At 41.4% G+C, this 19,064-nt stretch overlaps 1 protein-coding gene across 9 annotated transcripts in view; it reads right to left on the bottom strand.

Moving 5' to 3' along the window:
* Positions 1-756: 756 nt before the first annotated feature.
* Positions 757-19,064, bottom strand: part of serpinh2 (serine (or cysteine) peptidase inhibitor, clade H, member 2) — a 50,624-nt gene continuing 32,316 nt past the window's right edge. For 6 of the 9 annotated variants that reach the window (XM_079584552.1, XM_079584553.1, XM_079584554.1 and 3 more), the window contains 3 exons: positions 17,664-17,756; positions 17,030-17,262; positions 3,918-5,587 (listed from right to left, as the gene is read on the bottom strand). In XM_079584552.1, coding sequence (XP_079440678.1) covers positions 5,282-5,587; positions 17,030-17,262; positions 17,664-17,756 — 632 coding nt within the window. In that variant the 3' untranslated portion in view covers positions 3,918-5,281. Of the gene's footprint in view, positions 1,355-3,917; positions 5,588-17,029; positions 17,263-17,663; positions 17,757-19,064 lie in introns of those variants that run through there. The other 3 variants (XM_079584557.1, XM_079584558.1, XR_013794442.1) reach the window with 2 other exon arrangements.

The following is a 19,064-nucleotide window of genomic DNA, read 5'->3' as shown; positions in this document are numbered from 1 at the left end:
TTAGCATCGTCACATATTGCGTTCAGTGTTCACAGGGCACGCCGAGGTCCTTGTAGAAGCGGCAGCAGCTCGCATTTCGACATTATGCATTCATCACCAACAGGGACAAACATCTGATGTTCCTTATGCGGACAAATGTACAATGCATTTACACTTTTTTCCATCTAAAAGAATGGAATAATGCCCTTTCATAACCCCCTTTTATCCCCAAACACAGTCGGTCTGTAAAAATAATAGCCCTCTAAAAATGTGTTTCCAGTGCGGGGAAGCGAAGCATTCTGAGGTAATCAAATAAAACTGCCCTCAAAGCTTTTAATAAAACATGGCCGTGTAGGGACACTCTTTTTTCAAGATTAATGGCAAAAAGGGGATTCTTTTTTCTCCCACTCGTTTCTTTTATTCCTCAATAATTCATTTGCGGAGGGACGAAACGGACGGTTCGTGTTTATGTGCGGTATTGGCTGAGAGGATGAAAATCCGCCGTGCCACCGAACATCCCACTTTTTCCAGTGGCCCTTAATTAGCGTCCACGCTTAAAAGGCCTGACGCTTCCAATATCACAGCTACTTTTAATATTCGTGGACCAGTCGCTCATGTAATTATTGGACAGGGGTTGGATAAGGATACAGTACTTTGGCCATTTTTATAACATAGTTATTCTGTTTTTCGTTTTATGTTTCTTTGAGAGGTTTCCACTCAGGAGAATTTAAATGAATAAAGCGCCGCGTAAAATGGAAGCTGATTAATACGCTCATTGAAACATTAAAAGCCTTATAGCCTTGTAAACCCGCCTTGCAAACAGCTTTATTGGCTTAAGATATTACATTTTATCTTGCTTGGGTTATTTATGTATTTATTTAATTTTTGGGTGCACTCAGTATATTGAATGCAGCACTATAACCCGAAGCCATATTACAAGCACTACTTTACAATACGGACATTTTTCCCCAGTCATGCACAGCTTTCCCTTCTACCACAGCAGTTGCATTAAAAAGTCAACAAATACTAAGTCCTGTGTTGTAAAATCAACATGTAAATTCTTAATTTATGGCATGATTTGTCACAGCGTTTAACTGGCATGAAGTGGTACGGCCGTGGCCTCCATTGATTGGGGCAGGCATTAAAAGATTAAAAGGTTTATCATCTGTCTGCGTTGTTGACGGCAGTCTCGAGTCATTAGCGCCATTAGCATTAAGCCTATCCCATCAATAACAGCCCGGGTGAGTGATCTGGCTCCCTGAGAGAGTGATCCCGGGGCGGGGGGTGGCGCTGCCAGCTTAGCCCGTGCTCTTCTGGAGTCCCTGATCTGCTGATCTGCTCGGGTACGCTTGTCCAGGAAGATGAGTCAGCTACACTGGGAGAAATTAAGAAAGAGATGATACAGAGAAAACGGCAACCTTCTTGTTTCAGAGCCTCGTGGCGATTAGTGTCTATGGTTAAGAGATTTTGCTATATCATCATATCACAGTATGTAAATATATCCATGTAGCAGGACAGTAAAGTTTTTTTATACTAAAAATAATGGTATTTTGAGTATTGGTATGGTATTTTATACAGGTGAAACTCGAAATATTTGAATATCGTGCAAAAGTTATTATTTATTTCAGTAATTCAACTTAAAAGGTGAAACTAATATACTCATTACATGCAAAGTGAGATATTTCAAGCCTTTATTTGTTATAATTTCGATGATTATGGCTTACAGCTTATGAAAACCCCAAATTCAAAATTAGAATATTGTGAAAAAGTTTTCATAAGATGTAAGCCATAATCATTCAACGTGCAATAAACCAATCGGAGCTTCATCTCACATTCCCTTTAAGAGCAGGCGTGCTTGTTCCATGGCGGATTGCTATTATAACGGCGGGTTTGCCAGCGCACGCAACTTACATGATGGTAACGGTGATTTCGCAGTCTTCAGAATTTAGTTTCCTGGTTCTTGACGGACAACTTTTGTCAGATGTCCTTATATACCGATGTGTCTTGCCACTATTGATCAAACAGGTTTGATCCGTCATTACTACAATTAGCCTGAATAATTTGGGTAAATGTGTAAGCTAGATTTATGCCTATTTTTTCACATCTTGGACACCACAATGATTTCCCTCGTGTGGTAATATTTTTCCTTGTAATTATTTATGGTTTGCAAAAATGGGAACTGCTGCGTCTGTGTAGATTAGAGAAGCAAAGTGTATGGTGTTGTGCACACGCTACATTATGGTCAAGCATGCGCCCTTAAAATAGCATCTGAATAACGCGTCACTGTCTTTAGACTAGGCTTTTCCTGGTCAGTGGCGGAATTGTTTTCTGAAACTGCAAAATAGCACCAGGGAACGTTTGCACCGGAACACGCCTCCTCTTTTCGCTGAACCGCCCGAGCGCAAGTTCATTCCCTAATTTACCGACGTGCGTCTGTGGAGGGAGAAGTCCGCTGTGCGTCGGGTGCAAAATAGGAATGATACATGCGTCGGCGTACAAAGTAATTTGCGCTGGGTGCAAGATAGGGCCCAGAAGAGTTTACATGTTTACAGTGGTTGGAGTCATTTTGCGTTGCAGTGTAAGAGTCTGTGGTGTGTCTTTTCCAGTATCTCAGCATGTGTTCACTCGGCTGTCACCATGGTGGGTTTCCTTACAGTCACAGTGGGGAATGAGTTGTGTCAGTGTGTCGATATGAGTGTAGTTGACACCCACCACACTGGCTCCAGAGCTTCCCACTGACGATCTCATCGCAGTGCACGTCTATCACTGTGAGTGTTGCTGCCAGTCAGTGTCTCTGCAGTGAATGGCTCGCAGACACAGGAACGCATGCACTGTACAAGTGCACAAACTGACACTTCAAACAGGGTATTTTAAATCTAACTATATCATTATGCCCACACAGAATCTGCAAACAGGATTTTGGACCAGTGAGATTTCACTGGGTAGGGCTAACTAGTGTGACACTGCAGAAAAAAAACAGAGACTGCTTCCGAAAGCACATACTTCCCTACTATATAGTAGGCGAAAAAAGTAGTATGTTCGCATTCACAATACTCAAAAAGTATTTCTCAAGTGAGATTCTGAAGTGTGCATACGATGGACACTAATATCCCATGAGGCCACAGCAGAGGATTTTTGAATGGCAGTGAAGCGAAGCAGCTGTCACACTCGCAGCGTCCTTAAAGTGCCCCTATTATGGATTTTTTCATGTAGTGTGTAACATACTGTAGCTCTAAGTGAATGAAAACACCCTGCAAAGTTTTAAATCTGAAAGTGCACCTCATATAAAGTTATTGTCTTTCAAAAGTAAGACTTTTTTTTCAAACAAGTCATACGTTAAGCCATTTTGTTGTGACGTCAAGGCGAAACATTAGCATATTGCCCGCCCACTTATTGCGCACGCAGACACCAGGGAAAACTCGAACCCCCTCAAACACTGCAGCTGATTCCTGTGGATACTGGACAGCATCATGTCGAGAAGAAGCTGTGCTCTACAATGTGAAGGTAAAGACAAAGAATCAGTGGATAAAATCCACCTTTACCACGATACCACAGCAGTATAATCCTAAACTTTTGCTGTGTTTTATTTTACTGACGACTGCTTCTCAAATCTCTGAGTTCAATCCAGGATTCGCAAACCTCCTGCAAACTGGTTAACCCACATTATCACTGTCTTACTGAAATACTTCTGCTAATCAGTTGTGGGCCATTATTACCTAAAACTGTCTATTAATGCAGAGTGTCTGTCGTTCTCTACTTTGAGGAAAGATTAAGCATGGAGCAAGATTTGTTTTACCAACGTTTATGTTACATCAGTCATTCACGCTAGAGCTCGGCTAATGTATACATGCACTGTTATTGATACAGTTTCCACATGTTCACCGCAACATATTAGAAACATACTCAGTCAATAAATGAATACAAGTAAACTAATCGGTTTATTGATGGACATGCATTTTGTTATTGCTGATGGTGAGGAATTACAGTTGCAACATCTCATAATGTACCTCAAACTGAGTAGTGTATCACTGAGACACGTCCTGCTCGAGTCGTCCTTGCGATGGAGGTTCGAGTTGAATGAATAGTTCAATGTTTCCTCATTGGACTCGCACTCGGATTGATATGGTAAAATCAACGTCATTGTTCGTTACTGTGATTAGTTTACGGTGTAGGAAGCCTCAGGACACGCAGAGCTGGCGTTGTTACGGTTATGGGCGTTTTTTTTGTTTTCGACACGCACACAACATACAGTATACACGGTAGACTCATCAGATGAATCAATCTCTCTAAATCGAGCTACTTTGCTCTGATTGGCCAGACAGCTCAGTCTGTTGTGATTGGAGACTCAAAACAACATTAGGAAACTTTAAAATAGCATAATAGGGGCACTTTAAATTCAATTTAATTCCATTAAATTTGACCAAAATCAAACATTGTTGAGGAACACAAAATAGGCTAGAAGATATTTTGTTTATAGTTGATGTTTCACAATCAAGTCTGTCTTTTTGTTGTTTGATAGCTTGAATAATTCCTTGACTACATAATCAAGGATAAACAATGCATTTTTTAAACATTCAGTTTGTGCAATTGCACCGTTTGTTTTCATACAACAAGCTGCAAACTAGGGATGTGCGGTATTTTGACCGATGCTGATAAGCAGATCATTACTTTAATGTTATAGATATGATAACTGATAAATAAAAGATATTTCAGATTAAAACAAATGTATACAAAAATTTAAAAATTAAAACATACAAAAAAAAACTATTTTAGGCAATTACTAATAATTAAAAGTATAGATTTGTTATCTATAGATTTGATAAAAAATATATATTCAACAGTATTATACAATTAAAGTATAAGGGAATGCTAGATGAAAGCAAGGTTTAAAAAAATATACAGAAATCCACATGCAAAATTAAAATCTCTTGCCCCTCTTTTAACAGATCTGGGACTACTTCACTCATAATGGCAGCTGACAGTTTTATCTTTTATAAACAAAAAAAGAGATGCATTGAACTTGCATAAAAGACTTTCAAATTCTGTAGAAACCCGAGGTATAATTCTGTGGGCGCAGATTCTGTGCTCTCCTACACATCAGTTTAATTACAACCTATTCTAAGCTCTTTCATATCTGTAAAACAAGTCAAATGTAACGCGTCAGCACATAACACAAGAACAACAGATAAAAGACAGTGGATTTGCAGTGGATAAGTGGGTCAGTTTATTGTCAATACCTGTAGGTCAGCCATTTTGGCTCTTCAGCGGACTGTCAGTGGCAGAAGGTGAAGTATATTTGGCTCTACAGCTCGTCGTGAATTGCAGGGCTGTCAGTGTGGTCCAGAGCACCTATCATGAGCAATGCACCAGTGCTGTTGTCCCTGACTAGTATAATGAAGGAATGATCCGCATAGAAGGTTTTTGGCTTCTCCACGTCCTCATCCTCAAGCATACCGTCGATGCTGCCAGATTCAGGGGCCAGTTCAAGGGACGTCCAGTGAAGCACGGCTCCCAAGTGGAGCTTCCCCCGTCCCATGCTTGATGCGGTGGAGAAATCAGCTGACGTCTCGTTCCACGCGTCTACCAAGCCCAATGTGGCTAACTGCTTCTGAGTGAGAGTAAAGAAGGGAAAAAGAGAGAAGTATGGGGAAAAAAGTGCAAGAAACAGAGAGAATTTAATGTATTTTTATCCTAAACAAGCGGCAACCTTCCTGTCACTCTCTTGAAACCCACACGGAAGTGACTTAAACTGCAATTCATCGACTGGCCGCTAGAGACAGGCTCCAAAAGAGAGTCAATCCCATAGAACCCCATGTTAAAATGCCCAACTTAACAGCAGAAAAAAAACGTGTTTACAGCCTGGTGCAAAAAGTGGTTTTGGTCTATATAGCCCATTTTGCCCTTCATGACAACTGTGAGGGAGGTGCATTTTTTTTATAACTCATCCATTTAAATTATATTAAGCCTTAAAGTTCTGCATAATTAAGGGCGTGGCCACTTGAGTGACAGGTGGATTGTCTGCTGTCTGTTAGCCGCCACGTCAACCTCAGCTAATCTCAACTCTTAGCACATTTTCGTTTATCCGGGAGTGACGCGCGCTACCAAGATGGCGAAGGCCGGCTCCGCCCACTTTGGGCTTCAAAAACATACGGGTGACGTCACGGACACTACGTCCATATTTTTTAGACCCTAGACCCCAAAAGCCATGCTCCAAATGACTAAGTTGATGTGGCTCAATTATGCAGACTATAAATAAAAGCACAAATATGGGCCAATAGAGATCTTGAAAAATTAAACATTCATGGGCTTTATGACTCCCAATGGTGGAAAGAAAAAGAAAAAAAAAACACAGCGGTCCTCTTCAGACAGGTAGAAAGGACAAATGAAAGCAAAACATAAACAGTGTCACTGTAAATCAATAATGTTTCAAAAATCTGGTTGTTTCCCCTCTTCATTGCCTCCCCTTTATTTTAAAGGCATGACAGATGCCCTTGTTGGCAGTGCGGGCGGTACAAAGCATGCGACAGGAGCTGAAGACGGTGGCCAAAGGAAGAGCTGCTTATGAATAATTTAAAAAAGATCTCTCTGACCTCGGCCCGCTTTTGTTTTCCTTTCAGATATGAATTTGGCAGAAAGATGCTCGCTGACAGGTAGTTTATATTCCCCCTGGATGAGATCCTGGATAAACGACAGTTACCCGCATTGGGAGAGAGAGAGAGAGAGATAGAGATAGATAGATAGAGAGAGAGAGAGAGAGAGAGAGAGAGAGAGAGAGAGAGAGAGAGAGAGAGAGAGAGAGAGAGAGAGAGAGAGAGAGAGAGAGAGAGAGAGAGCGCAATGAGGAAGAGGAGATAATAAGTGAACTGCTGTGGGAAGATTGAGAGACACCCAACTTGTTTGTGAAAGCTGAGACCGAATGGCAAGTGCTTTAACTAAATGATTAAGCACTCTCGCCTAAATGACTATTGTAATTAAAGCAGAGCGCATGCATACTCTATCTTGTTGCAAAAATGATGTGTGCTCAAGGCATGGCAATGGCTGGGTTGGTGTGTTAGTTAGGTTTGCACTAAATTCAGAATTAAAGAATTGGTTCCAAATCAATGAATCAATTGTAATTGTAATTTAACTGTCCCTACCTGACAGAAAGCGGAATTTGATTTGGAATGACAGAATGCCAATTTTAATAAAATCAAAACATTTGTACATTCTGGGAAAATAAGTGTACTTCTACCCTGGTCTGCAAAAGGTAATTTATTAAATATGATGAAATAAAAATACTTCAGTAGATCAATTTATTGGCTTTTAAAACCATAAAACTATTAAAACAAGGCTTTAACAACTTTGCTTTCTTAGTTAAAAATGAAATTTTCTTATAATTTACGTCCTTACATTCATCCTCGGATTGCAATTAAAATGTATATATACCAAAACGATTCACTCATGTTACTACGAATGGAAGAAAGTAGTGCAACGCACACTATGGTGGTAAAAGGGGCCATTCACACACAACGCGTTTTTGTATTCCACTGTGTAGCTTTTCCATTGTTTTTCTATGTAAACATGCACTAGACGGATGTCTTATGCCTGGTGCACATTGTAAGTTTTTTGGGCTGTCCCAGACGAAAGATGGCCAATCGTGGCTCCTGAACGGTGGTTCTTTTTCCCCATTCCAATGGACCAACTTGAAATATGTGCTATTTGAGCATAAGAAGCTACATTTATGGGACAGTTTGTGTCAAGGTTTTATTTAAATGTGAGTTTGGCACAAGTTTTTTGAGATTTTGCACTGTAGACAGGAGTTGGTTTTACACGCCTGAAATAGCTGCCCGGAGGCGTTGCAAATATGGCCACCGAATGAACTGACTTTTCTCCGAAAGGGACTTTGAAGTATCTTTGCATCCCGTTCGCTACTTCAATTCCAATTCAGCAATTAAAATGTATTCTCAATTCAATTCTGAATGGGCACACAGCCCTGGTGCTGGCACAGAGGTAGTTAAAGGGGAGGTGGAAAACGAGAGAAAGATGGACGGAGAGGTTGATAATGAGGGAGAGAGGTGGGGGAGGCTGTCACCTCACTAACACGGTTCGACCCTCTGCGGTTCTCTCTCTCTCTCTCTCTCTCTCTCTCTCTCAGCAGTCTCGGCACACACCTCCACTAATGCACTTCTATTGTCCTCATCCATTATTCTCCTTCTCCTACCTCTTTCCTCCATCACTTCATCACTGCCTGATCCTGTCGACGGCTCAGCCACCTCTGTGGCATCCTCATTCCTCATCTGACCATCCGCCGCTTGTTTAATTCCTCTCTCGCCTGCTCTCCCTGTCTTTTCCCCGCTCTGATCCGAATGTCCAGGCTTGTATCTAAGCATGTATTTATGTTCCAGAGAGTGACAGTCTTTCCTCTCTGTCTCCCGAGGCTTTCTCGCCCTCTCTCACGGCTGTATGTCCTTGCTATACAGGCTGACACTGCATCGGGCACATTTACTTCCCTTTAATTAATTCTCTGTGTGTCTCAAAGGGTTTTTCCTCGCATCTCCCCAGCTTTCCCGATGTAACTTTGATGTTTTCCGGCACTATAGATGCAGATCCGCTCCTGGGCCGCATAGCCTTGACCTGAAGCAGCTTGTTGCCTCTGCGGTGACATGGTTACTACGACAGTGCTGTCTCCGGCAATTACAGTCACATGCAGCATTAGCAGGCATCTCCCAGCCTGCATTGTGACAGCCTCTATAAATAGCATGCCTCTTTCCTTGTCTCTCTCTGTCTCGCTCTTTCTCCTTGGGATGGCGGCACCTCTCGGGATGTGCGGATATGATGAGGTCACTTAATTTTTTTTAAACAATCAGCATTTAAATATTCAGCACGGGCCGTCGTTGTGCAAGGGTTCATTCAAGAAACCCTCCCTGGGTCCGACGGTCGAAAAAAAATGCTCCAGATCTCCAAGATGACACACAGCTTAGCTTTGAGTCATTTGAAGCTAGTGAAGCTTGGCCTCACTCCTACAAAATCCGACGCAGCTCAAAGGACGCCCCGGAGGAGGAACAGGTAAACCCTCCTTGAGTGCAGCGAGCCCCCAAATGAATTAATGACACGTTTACGGAGAGGAGACGTGCCCAGCAGGCAGTGGGATTGAGTGATGGCTCTGCAGATGAGTACAGTAGTTTCTGCACTGGAAACAGATGAAAGGAGGCTAATAAATAACATGTAGTAATGTGGCACACAGACTCCCAACTAATGCAGTAAATGTGATGGGCAGATGGAGGAAAAAGAGAGGGAGAGAGAGACGGAGCGAGGAGGAGGGCTGTGTAAACATGGTTCAGCTCTAATGCTGCTTATTGGGTGGAAATGAAGCGTCTCTATTTTCTTCTCTTCTCACTCTCTCGTCCTGTCTGTTGCAGCCCATCCTTACTCTCAATCTTTTTTTTCAGCAAACTGCAGCATTATGCCGTAGCATAATTCAAGCGCCTACATCAATAAACACAACTATAAAAACATACAGCTCATGAATAACGCACAAGAAGAATCAGCCCTGGAGTCAGCTCCATGTGTTTTCTATACAACATGATGGTGTATGGGAACTTGAGGGGTGGAGATGGCTTCACCAGTGGCACACTGAGCCTTCAGAAACTGTTTTATTCAGCCTCGCAGCATCAAGGCAGTCAGTTGCAGAATACGTCTTGGGCATTATTCAGTGGCAAGAGTTATTTATCACTATCTTATGTCTAATTTACATTCTCTATCTCTCTCGTCTTCACTTTCTTCCCCTACACGCGCAATACTCTTCTTTTTGTTTATCCTTTACATCACATTCTGCCACAAAGACGTTTATCAGCTTCCTGGAAAAATCACAAAAAATGTGTGTGATAAATACAAACCCGCTGGTTCAAAACTGCTGTGTTGACATGAAATTCACAAGTTAAATATCAAATGGTTGGGAAAACAAGAACCGATTCTTGTTCCAAATTGGTTAAAAAAACTATAATTTGGAGCAACTGATTTTGAAAACATTTTCCGTATAAAATACTAAGCACTCAATTCATCAATATTTTCTGCGCTAGTACTCAGGGGAACCACTGAGCCTCAACTAAAATCAACAGCGCAGTGCAAGCCAATTTCCAAATGAATGACTCTTATGAGCAGGTTGTACAGTGAATCAAAAAACACATGTGAATCAGTCGAAGCAGTTGCAAAACCCCTCCCCTAGGGGGAGCCTCCCACTTTAGATAAAAGAGGCATAATGCCAGGGTGAGTCTGCTAACAGAAATCGCTGTAATAAGAGAAAACCCACAATTTTGCAGGACTAAAATATTGATTTCTGTGGTATTCTGCAAACAGAGACTTGAAGGGATAGTCTGAAATACTGTACTCACCCTCATGTCGTTTCAAACCCATAAAGCTGTCGTTCATCTTCAAAACACAAATTACGATATTCAAATGAAATCTGAGAGATGTTTATTTTGATGTGCTCGATGTTTGTATGAATAAAATAAAAAAATCGAATCTGTTTGTCATCTGAAAAAGAAATCATGTCTCTTCAGAAGACTTGGTAAACCACTAGATTCATATGGATATCTTTATGAACTTTTTAAAGTGGCAAGTTTTGGTTTAATGGACTTTCAATGGAGGTTTCATTAAAAATATCTTAATTTGTGCTTCAAATATGAAATGTTTAAATGGGTTTGGAATGACATGAGGATGAGTAATTGACAGAATTGTCATTTTGGGGGGAATTATAGATTGATTCAATGACACCATATCATTTTATAAAAATAATGAATTCAATTAAGTTAATTAATTAATTTTGATTTATTTAATAAAGCCAGTTGTTAGGGCCAATTATTAGACTTCATTTATGCCACATTTGTGCCTCATTACATTAATGTTTTGTCTGTGACATCTGAAATAATATCATCAATTGACAACAGAGTCATGATGATCATATACAACAACGGTGTATCTTTATTTCCAAATATCCCTTCCTAAAAAGCACTAAAATAATCATTGATAGAATACATTTCCATTGCTGCCAAAAATTATTTATGACAAATAATGATATAAATTAATTTGCTATTGGCAAGCATGACTAAAGGTCTTTACAGCAAGGCCACACGACTTCAATAAACTATAGAGTTTTATACATAATAAAAAGGATATGTCAATATTTGTATGAGATTATGAATTAGCATTTTACACTGCACTCTAAAACACTTGTCTAAACACAACAGGCTTTTCCCAAGTCCTGGCATACACACCACATCCACTTCATGACCTCATCAATGAGTGTGTGTGTGTGTGTGTATGTTAGCTTGACTCCCTCTGTCTCTCTGGCACACACACAGAACTGTGCAATCCAATTACGGCCACACTGGCATCCACAGGCCTTGGCACGGTAAGTGTGTGTGTGAGTGTTTTCTGTGTATCCCTGCGTCAGACTCTTAAGGTCAGTGTGTCTGGCTGTGTGTGTTTGCCAGGCATCAGGCAGACGGTGACCCCTCGACCCCTCATGCTCGTTATGGAGTCCAGACTCAATCTCTTGTTAGCCGCTATCGCCTGGCACTAACCGCTCCTGAGCTCTGGCCTCGCTGCCTCACCACCAGAGCGGATATTTTTATCCGGCTCATCCACTCTGCCCTTTCCCCGTCTCTTTCTCTCTCCAGCACTCAACCCTATTCCACCTCCCTCACAACCACTCACCTCTCCAGCTGCACGTCAGTCCAATTTGGGTCATCCTGCCCCGAGCCGGGCGCCCCGTAGTCACGCAGCACGGCTACATTAGTGCATACGCAAGCGCACGGATTGGAAATCAGGATAATAGCAGCTCCTCCTGAGACCGAAGACGTCCACGCCGAAGCCTCGAGCGACTTCAGAGTGACAGAGCGTTTGGCGGCCATGTTGGAGGCTGAGGCTCTGAGGCGAGATGACAGATAAAAAGTGGAAAACGCTATTTACGCCTCGAGATGGAGACTGTGTTTGCTCACTTTCCACCCGATCGGAGAGGGAGAGGGAAGCAACACTCAGCGCGCCTCTTCTGTCACTGCCCATATAAAAGTAGAGGAATCAAGAGTCTCTGACCTACGGTGATATTTCCTCAGATACTACAAGAGAGAGAGTGTGTGTGTGTGGCAGAGTAAAGAAAAAGCCAGACAAGAGCATGAAAGAGCAGAGAAAGACCGAGAGCTGAATGATGTGGAGAGTGAGGGAGCAGCAGGAGAGCTTGTCAGAGAAGTAATACAGCTCTATTCATGTCATGCAGCCGATGCAGGACTTTTCGGCCTCTTTCCGCACGCTGGGGCATCACTTACTGTATGTGAACACAGCAAGTTTAAAAAAAAGGGAGTCATGTCTGGGCTGTCGGTGGGTCTCTTTTAAAGCAAGCTTCTAGGTCTCTCTTGGGCATCCTTACTGTTCATGTTAATGTCAAAATCTTGTTCTTCCGAGCAGGGCTGAGTGCACGGACATGGCATGTGGGCGCTTATATTTCTCACCCGGCATTACAAGACTTTAACAAAACGTTGTTCCTCACTACAGCGAGCGCTCTCTTCTCTGTGCCCCGTTTGACCTGTCTAGTTCAACAACTGTCAATTTTGTTGTACCTTTTTTCTACTCTCTCTCTGTCTCATTTAACCTCTACTTTTCTAAACTCTTACCCTTTTCTGCCACTGGACTCCTCTTGACACATTTGTCTTGACATCTGCTGTCTACCATGAGGATAGAGCCAACCTTGTGGTTTAGACAGTATGTCATCCGCCTGCAGCATTACCCTGGGACAGCGACCCTACAGCAGGGGTTTTCAAAATGGGCCCTGGGGACCCTTGGGGGCCACTAAGAAGTGCAAGGGGGTCAGAAAAGAAATTGAGAGATAATTTTATATATATATATACATTTTACATCGTAAAACTAATCAATATGGATCAAGAGGTTTAGTCCAAATTTTCTAAAGAGACTCAATCGCATCTTGTGATAAACAGATTGAATTTAGGCTTTTATTCACCTATAAACATTCATCAACTCACACATCAATTGTGGTAAACGGAAGCTCAAGCATGGCAAGTACCAATGAGGTTAATTCTCGTGTTACGCATCACGTTTGAGCTTCAGCAAGAACCAATGAGGTTAATTCTCGTGTTACGCATCACGTTTGAGCTTCAGCAAGAACCAATGAGGTTAATTCTCGTGTTACGCATCACGTTTGAGCTTCTGCAAGAACCAATGAGGTTAATTCTCGTGATACGCATCACGTTTGAGCTTCTGCAAGAACCAATGAGGTTAATTCTCGTGTTACGCATCACGTTTGAGCTTCTGCAAGAACCAATGAGGTTCATTCTCGTGTTACGCATCACGTTTGAGCTTCTGCAAGAACCAATGAGGTTCATTCTCGTGTTACGCATCACGTTTGAGCTTCAGCAAGAACCAATGAGGTTAATTCTCGTGTTACGCATCACGTTTGAGCTTCTGCAAGAACCAATGAGGTTAATTCTCGTGATACGCATCACGTTTGAGCTTCTGCAAGAACCAATGAGGTTAATTCTCGTGTTACGCATCACGTTTGAGCTTCTGCAAGAACCAATGAGGTTCATTCTCGTGTTACGCATCACGTTTGAGCTTCTGCAAGAACCAATGAGGTTCATTCTCGTGTTACGCATCACGTTTGAGCTTCAGCAAGAACCAATGAGGTTCATTCTCGTGTTACGCATCACGTTTGAGCTTCTGCAAGAACCAATGAGGTTCATTCTCGTGTTACGCATCACGTTTGAGCTTCTGCAAGAACCAATGAGGTTCATTCTCGTGTTACGCATCACGTTTGAGCTTCTGCAAGAACCAATGAGGTTCATTCTGGTGTTACGCATCACGTTTGAGCTTCAGCAAGAACCAATGAGGTTCATTCTCGTGTTACGCATCACGTTTGAGCTTCTGCAAGAACCAATGAGGTTCATTCTCGTGTTACGCATCACGTTTGAGCTTCTGCAAGAACCAATGAGGTTCATTCTCGTGTTACGCATCACGTTTGAGCTTCTGCAAGAACCAATGAGGTTCATTCTCGTGTTACGCATCACGTTTGAGCTTCAGCAAGAACCAATGAGGTTCATTCTCGTGTTACGCATCACGTTTGAGCTTCTGCAAGAACCAATGAGGTTCATTCTCGTGTTACGCATCACGTTTGAGCTTCAGCAAGAACCAATGAGGTTCATTCTCGTGTTACGCATCACGTTTGAGCTTCTGCAAGAACCAATGAGGTTCATTCTCGTGTTACGCATCACGTTTGAGCTTCTGCAAGAACCAATGAGGTTCATTCTCGTGTTACGCATCACGTTTGAGCTTCAGCAAGAACCAATGAGGTTCATTCTCGTGTTACGCATCACGTTTGAGCTTCAGCAAGAACCAATGAGGTTCATTCTCGTGTTACGCATCACGTTTGAGCTTCTGCAAGAACCAATGAGGTTCATTCTCGTGTTACGCATCACGTTTGAGCTTCTGCAAGTACCAATGAGGTTCATTCTCGTGTTAAGCATCACGTTTGAGCTTCAGCAAGAACAAATAAGGTTTGTTTTCGCCTGTCAAGCATGTTCGATTGACAGAAAAAGTTAAAGAAATGAAGACTGCATAAAAGAGGTCCAGGTGAATATGAAGGAGATAAAAGGAGAGAGAAGAAAGTGTGTGAGAAATGAAAAGGGCCGAGACAGAAGATGAGCTGCAGGGGCTCTGACCAGCTAAAAATGAGAGCGAATGAGAGGGCAGACACAAAGATTGAGGTGGTGGATGAAGTGATGAATAAAGAAAGGGAGACGAAGGATGAGTGGGAGGAACCAGTGGACTCCAGGCACGAGATAGATGTGCTGAGGTCAGACACTGAGAGAGGGAGGATGGAGAGGTAGCTGGAGAGAGAAAAAATAAGAAGAAGAACGGGCAGGGAGACAGGAAAGAGACGAGGAAGGAGAGAATACTGAGGCGAGGGAGGAGAGCCAGCAGATGTCACAAAATCGTTCATCAAGCTCCAAAACACTTCACCTCCACAATCCACAAGAAGAGAACTATGAAGGCGTACTTGACATATCCACCCACCGTAAGAAACCAAAGAATCCAATGTGCTTACCCGACGAGCCAATCGTACCAGACACGGATTCATCTACTGAACTCAACAGCCCAAACAAGCCCGCCACAGTCACTGTCACTCTCTGTCGTCCAAATCCAGATCTGTTCAGCAGTGCAGGCACAACCATCTGTGCTATTCTAAAGCTCTGTCACTTTCTGCTGTCTGAGTCCAGGCTGCTTCTTGTGGCCGAGCTGCTGGAGAGTCTCTTGCTGAGCTTCTAACCCAGCATGGCATCTCTCTGAGGGGAACTGGGCCGCTATACTATGCCTTTGCCCAGGCCTTGATTTTTGGGATGCCAAAAGCGTCTTTAGTCTGTATGAAAAAACACTTAGAGGGATCACTGACACACAATTATAGGATGACTTTCGGTGGTGCTGGTGGGGGGGTTCTGTTGACGTCTGTATTGCACAACATGACCGTCAACAATGTTTAAAGTCACCCTGTAGTCAATAATTGTATCCCTTAAAACTCATCTTTGATCACCAAAATTTAATATTTTAAAGTTTTTTCCTATGAAGTAAAATTCTTCATGCATTAAAATAGCTTGTATGTAACTCTCCACTCTTGCTTCATTTATTATACGCGTAGCCATGAATATGCAAATTAGCCCCGCCTCCACTCACTCACACCAGCTCAGAGATTCACTCTGTCAAATTACTGAGGTAAACGCTGCACAATGGTATCACAGAGTACAAAGTCGGACACACAATGGTAATTAAATATGATTAGTCTTTGGCTTGACTATGTTATTAAACAGCTAATAATGTGTTGCTAATGTTACACAAACAATCATCAGAAATGCTTTGAACATCTCAGAACATCAGTGGAGAAAGGTATATAGTTCATACACATATAAATATACATCATACACCCGCTACAGTACATTGCTAAATCAAACAGATTTTTCATATCAACAGAAAAATATCTCGAGACTCCCCTGCTAGTTCACAGTTAATGATATGCTAAAGCCCTATCCGCACGTTGACGTGATTGGTTACAAGGTAGTTTGTGACGTCAGAAACACCAGCAATTTCGAACCACGTTTTTGAGACTGTCTTTGTTTCACTGCAGTTTTAAAGAGAAAATACTCATCAATGGTGTTGAATTTGCAGATGGTTTGTCTTAAAGCATATTAAAGTCACCACATAGACATATAAACAACATTAAATACTTGATTTTCACCACAGGGGGACTTTAAGCCCTGTAAAAAAACACTAACTATTTTGTAATATATACACCACCAAGTTAGATTGGGGTCAGTAAGATTTTTTTCTAATGTTTTTGAAAGAAGGCTCTTTTGCTCACCAAGACAGCATGTATTTGACCCCCACTATAGTCTCACAAAATCCTGTGGAAAACACTGCATTCCTATAACAAAAATAGTTCCCAGTTACTGGTGCAAACTAGCAAAAAGTGGGTGCTTTCGCCAATAGTTGTAGGAACTATGAAAACGTTAGCAAGCAAGCACCAGTAAGAAAGAAAGAAAGGACTTGATATTTTAATCAAAAGACAAAATTTGTCCTTTTTATTAACAATAAAAACCCTTTAAAAATGAACACTGTCAGTGCCCGAACCCCTGTGTAATCTGCACCCTGATCAAAGAAGGCAATGGAAGAGCTTAAATGCACAACTGAGGAATGTTTTAAAGAATAAAAACCATAGCTCAGTGTCCTAAAGACACATAAAACTGCATTCCAAACCATGACTGCAATTTCAGTGCAAACACAATTTCCATTAAAAGGAAAATAGCTTTCCCTCTGAATGAGAATAATCTATGACCTATGGTTGGTTCTCATTATGCTAATGTCATCTCTGGATATCTTCCATTAGCTTTCTAAATGAGTCTTATCTACATTGTATGTTAAGAATATTTATCTACAACGTAATGTTTTGAAATTGCATTTCACACACTCGTAACGACCGTGTAGGAAGTGATACGTACAATATTTAGACTATTACCTGTAGATTGATCGCGCTGCTCATCTTGGCTCTCGGGAGGGATAATGCCATTCTTGTGGAGTTTAGTTTCCCCAACCACTTCTCCACCTGATCCAGGGTCAGCAGGCGGTCCAGCCGAGCCAAACTCTCCACGTGGAAGGGCAAAAGCAGCAGCATGCTGGCCTTCCCTTCCCATAGGCCCAGTTCCAACACCTGAACCATGTTCTCCATGTCCTCGTAGTGACGGTACACGCCTGGGAAAACAGACATTTGGTGGTTTGGATGTCTCAGATGTGTATGCTGATGATAAATGACTGTTGCACTGCAAAAATGCTTTTTTTAAAAGACATAAGAAATTCTAAAAAAAAAAAGTTTAATTAAGCGAGTTTTTGCTTAAAACAAGCAAAATTATCTGCCAATGGGGGTAAGAAAAAGAATCTTGTTTTCCATTTGAATTTAGATTTTTTTTTTTTTTTTTTTTTGCTTGTTTTAAGCAAAAACTCGCTTAATTACATTTTTTTAAAATTAGAAAACAAAATTTCTCATGTCATTTTACTTCTCTAGTAAATGTTTCTTGATTTAAGAATTTTTAGATATTTGGACTGGAAACAAGACAAAAATACTAAGAAAAGCATTTTTTTTGTTCAGGACTTACCTGATCTGTGCATCATGGGAACTTTAGTGTATTTGGTACCCAGAAAGCTGCGCAAATCTTGGCTTTCATGGTGAAAGCCTCGATCCCAAAATCCTACAAACAGAAAAATCTACTCAAAACACATGTGGACAGTGAATAATTGAACATGACAGGGACATCATCACCAGGACAAGCATTTTAACGTCCTGACACAAACTTTTAGAGAACATCCGAGTACCATCATCTTACATTTCTAATCTTACAGCCAAACTCATCTTTGGATCTGACGTACATTGAGACCTTGATGAGTCATAATCATATCATACAAAAGAACATCACAGACACCGTGTCAGAAAAAGAGCGAAAGATAAAAGAAAGAAAAGGCAAGAGGAGGGGTTGCAGGGGAGGCAGAGGCATAGGACGTATTATTACAGCCCATTACACCCATTAAATTCACTGACAAAGATGAGATTCGATAAAGAGACTATTAGCAGTATTACAGTCACATGTTCTTTTCCACAGTTTTTCCACCTTATTGGATTAGTCAAGGGAAAGATAAAGAATGAGAGAAAAAGAAAGAGCGAAAAAAGCAGTATCGAGTCAAATCAAACACTAAGGATGATTGCAAGACAATATGGGGTTAAGCCAGGCCGTGTTATTGTATTTCGCTGCTCCAGAAGCACTATATTGCTCTTCAAGAGGAGAGTAGAGACAAAAACATGAGACAGTCGGTGGCCTCGGCAACTCAATTTGAACCTTGACACTTCAGAGACCTACAGTCGCCCCAGAAACTATTTGGACATTTAAGCCACACTTAAAATGTCTAAATATCATTGTGTCAGATTTAAAAAGTGTCAAAATGTCATCGGAAATTTTTTTTCCCCAGAAATAACTTTTTTTTGCATGGAAAGAAATAACCATTCGCCATTGTTGCAATTGTTTTAAAACACTTATAATGTTTAATAAAAAAAATATATATGTGAAAAAACTATCAAATTTCAACCCTCATTCTGAGCCTCTATCACCTTTTAAGGCACGGCTCCTTTTAAGGCTTGTCAGTAAACGGCCAGTTATGATTGGCTAACGTCACTGCATAGGAAACAGTATCAACGCACACTCGCTATTGAACACGGGTAAGTGTTTTGAAAACTTTATCCGTATAAAACTGTCATTTACAGATAAAGCATTATGAAATCATTTACTTCAGTTTGTGATGCAGCTGCTGTCAGATTCAATACAGTCGCTGCTTCATCTTTCAACAAAAGTTTCTTTGTGAACTCTCCATTACACTGAGCCTCATTTACAAAAAAAAGCTCTGAACAAACATATAATCCTCTGACGTGATCCGGGACGACATTAAAATAAATCATCCACTCGTTTCTGATGCTGGGATCCTTCTGAAGTATGTACAGAGACACACAC

This window comes from Phoxinus phoxinus, assembly GCF_949152265.1.
Source record: "Phoxinus phoxinus genome assembly, chromosome: 2".
In the NCBI taxonomy this organism is placed as follows: domain Eukaryota; kingdom Metazoa; phylum Chordata; class Actinopteri; order Cypriniformes; family Leuciscidae; genus Phoxinus; species Phoxinus phoxinus.
This window is presented reverse-complemented; position numbering and strand designations above follow the sequence as displayed.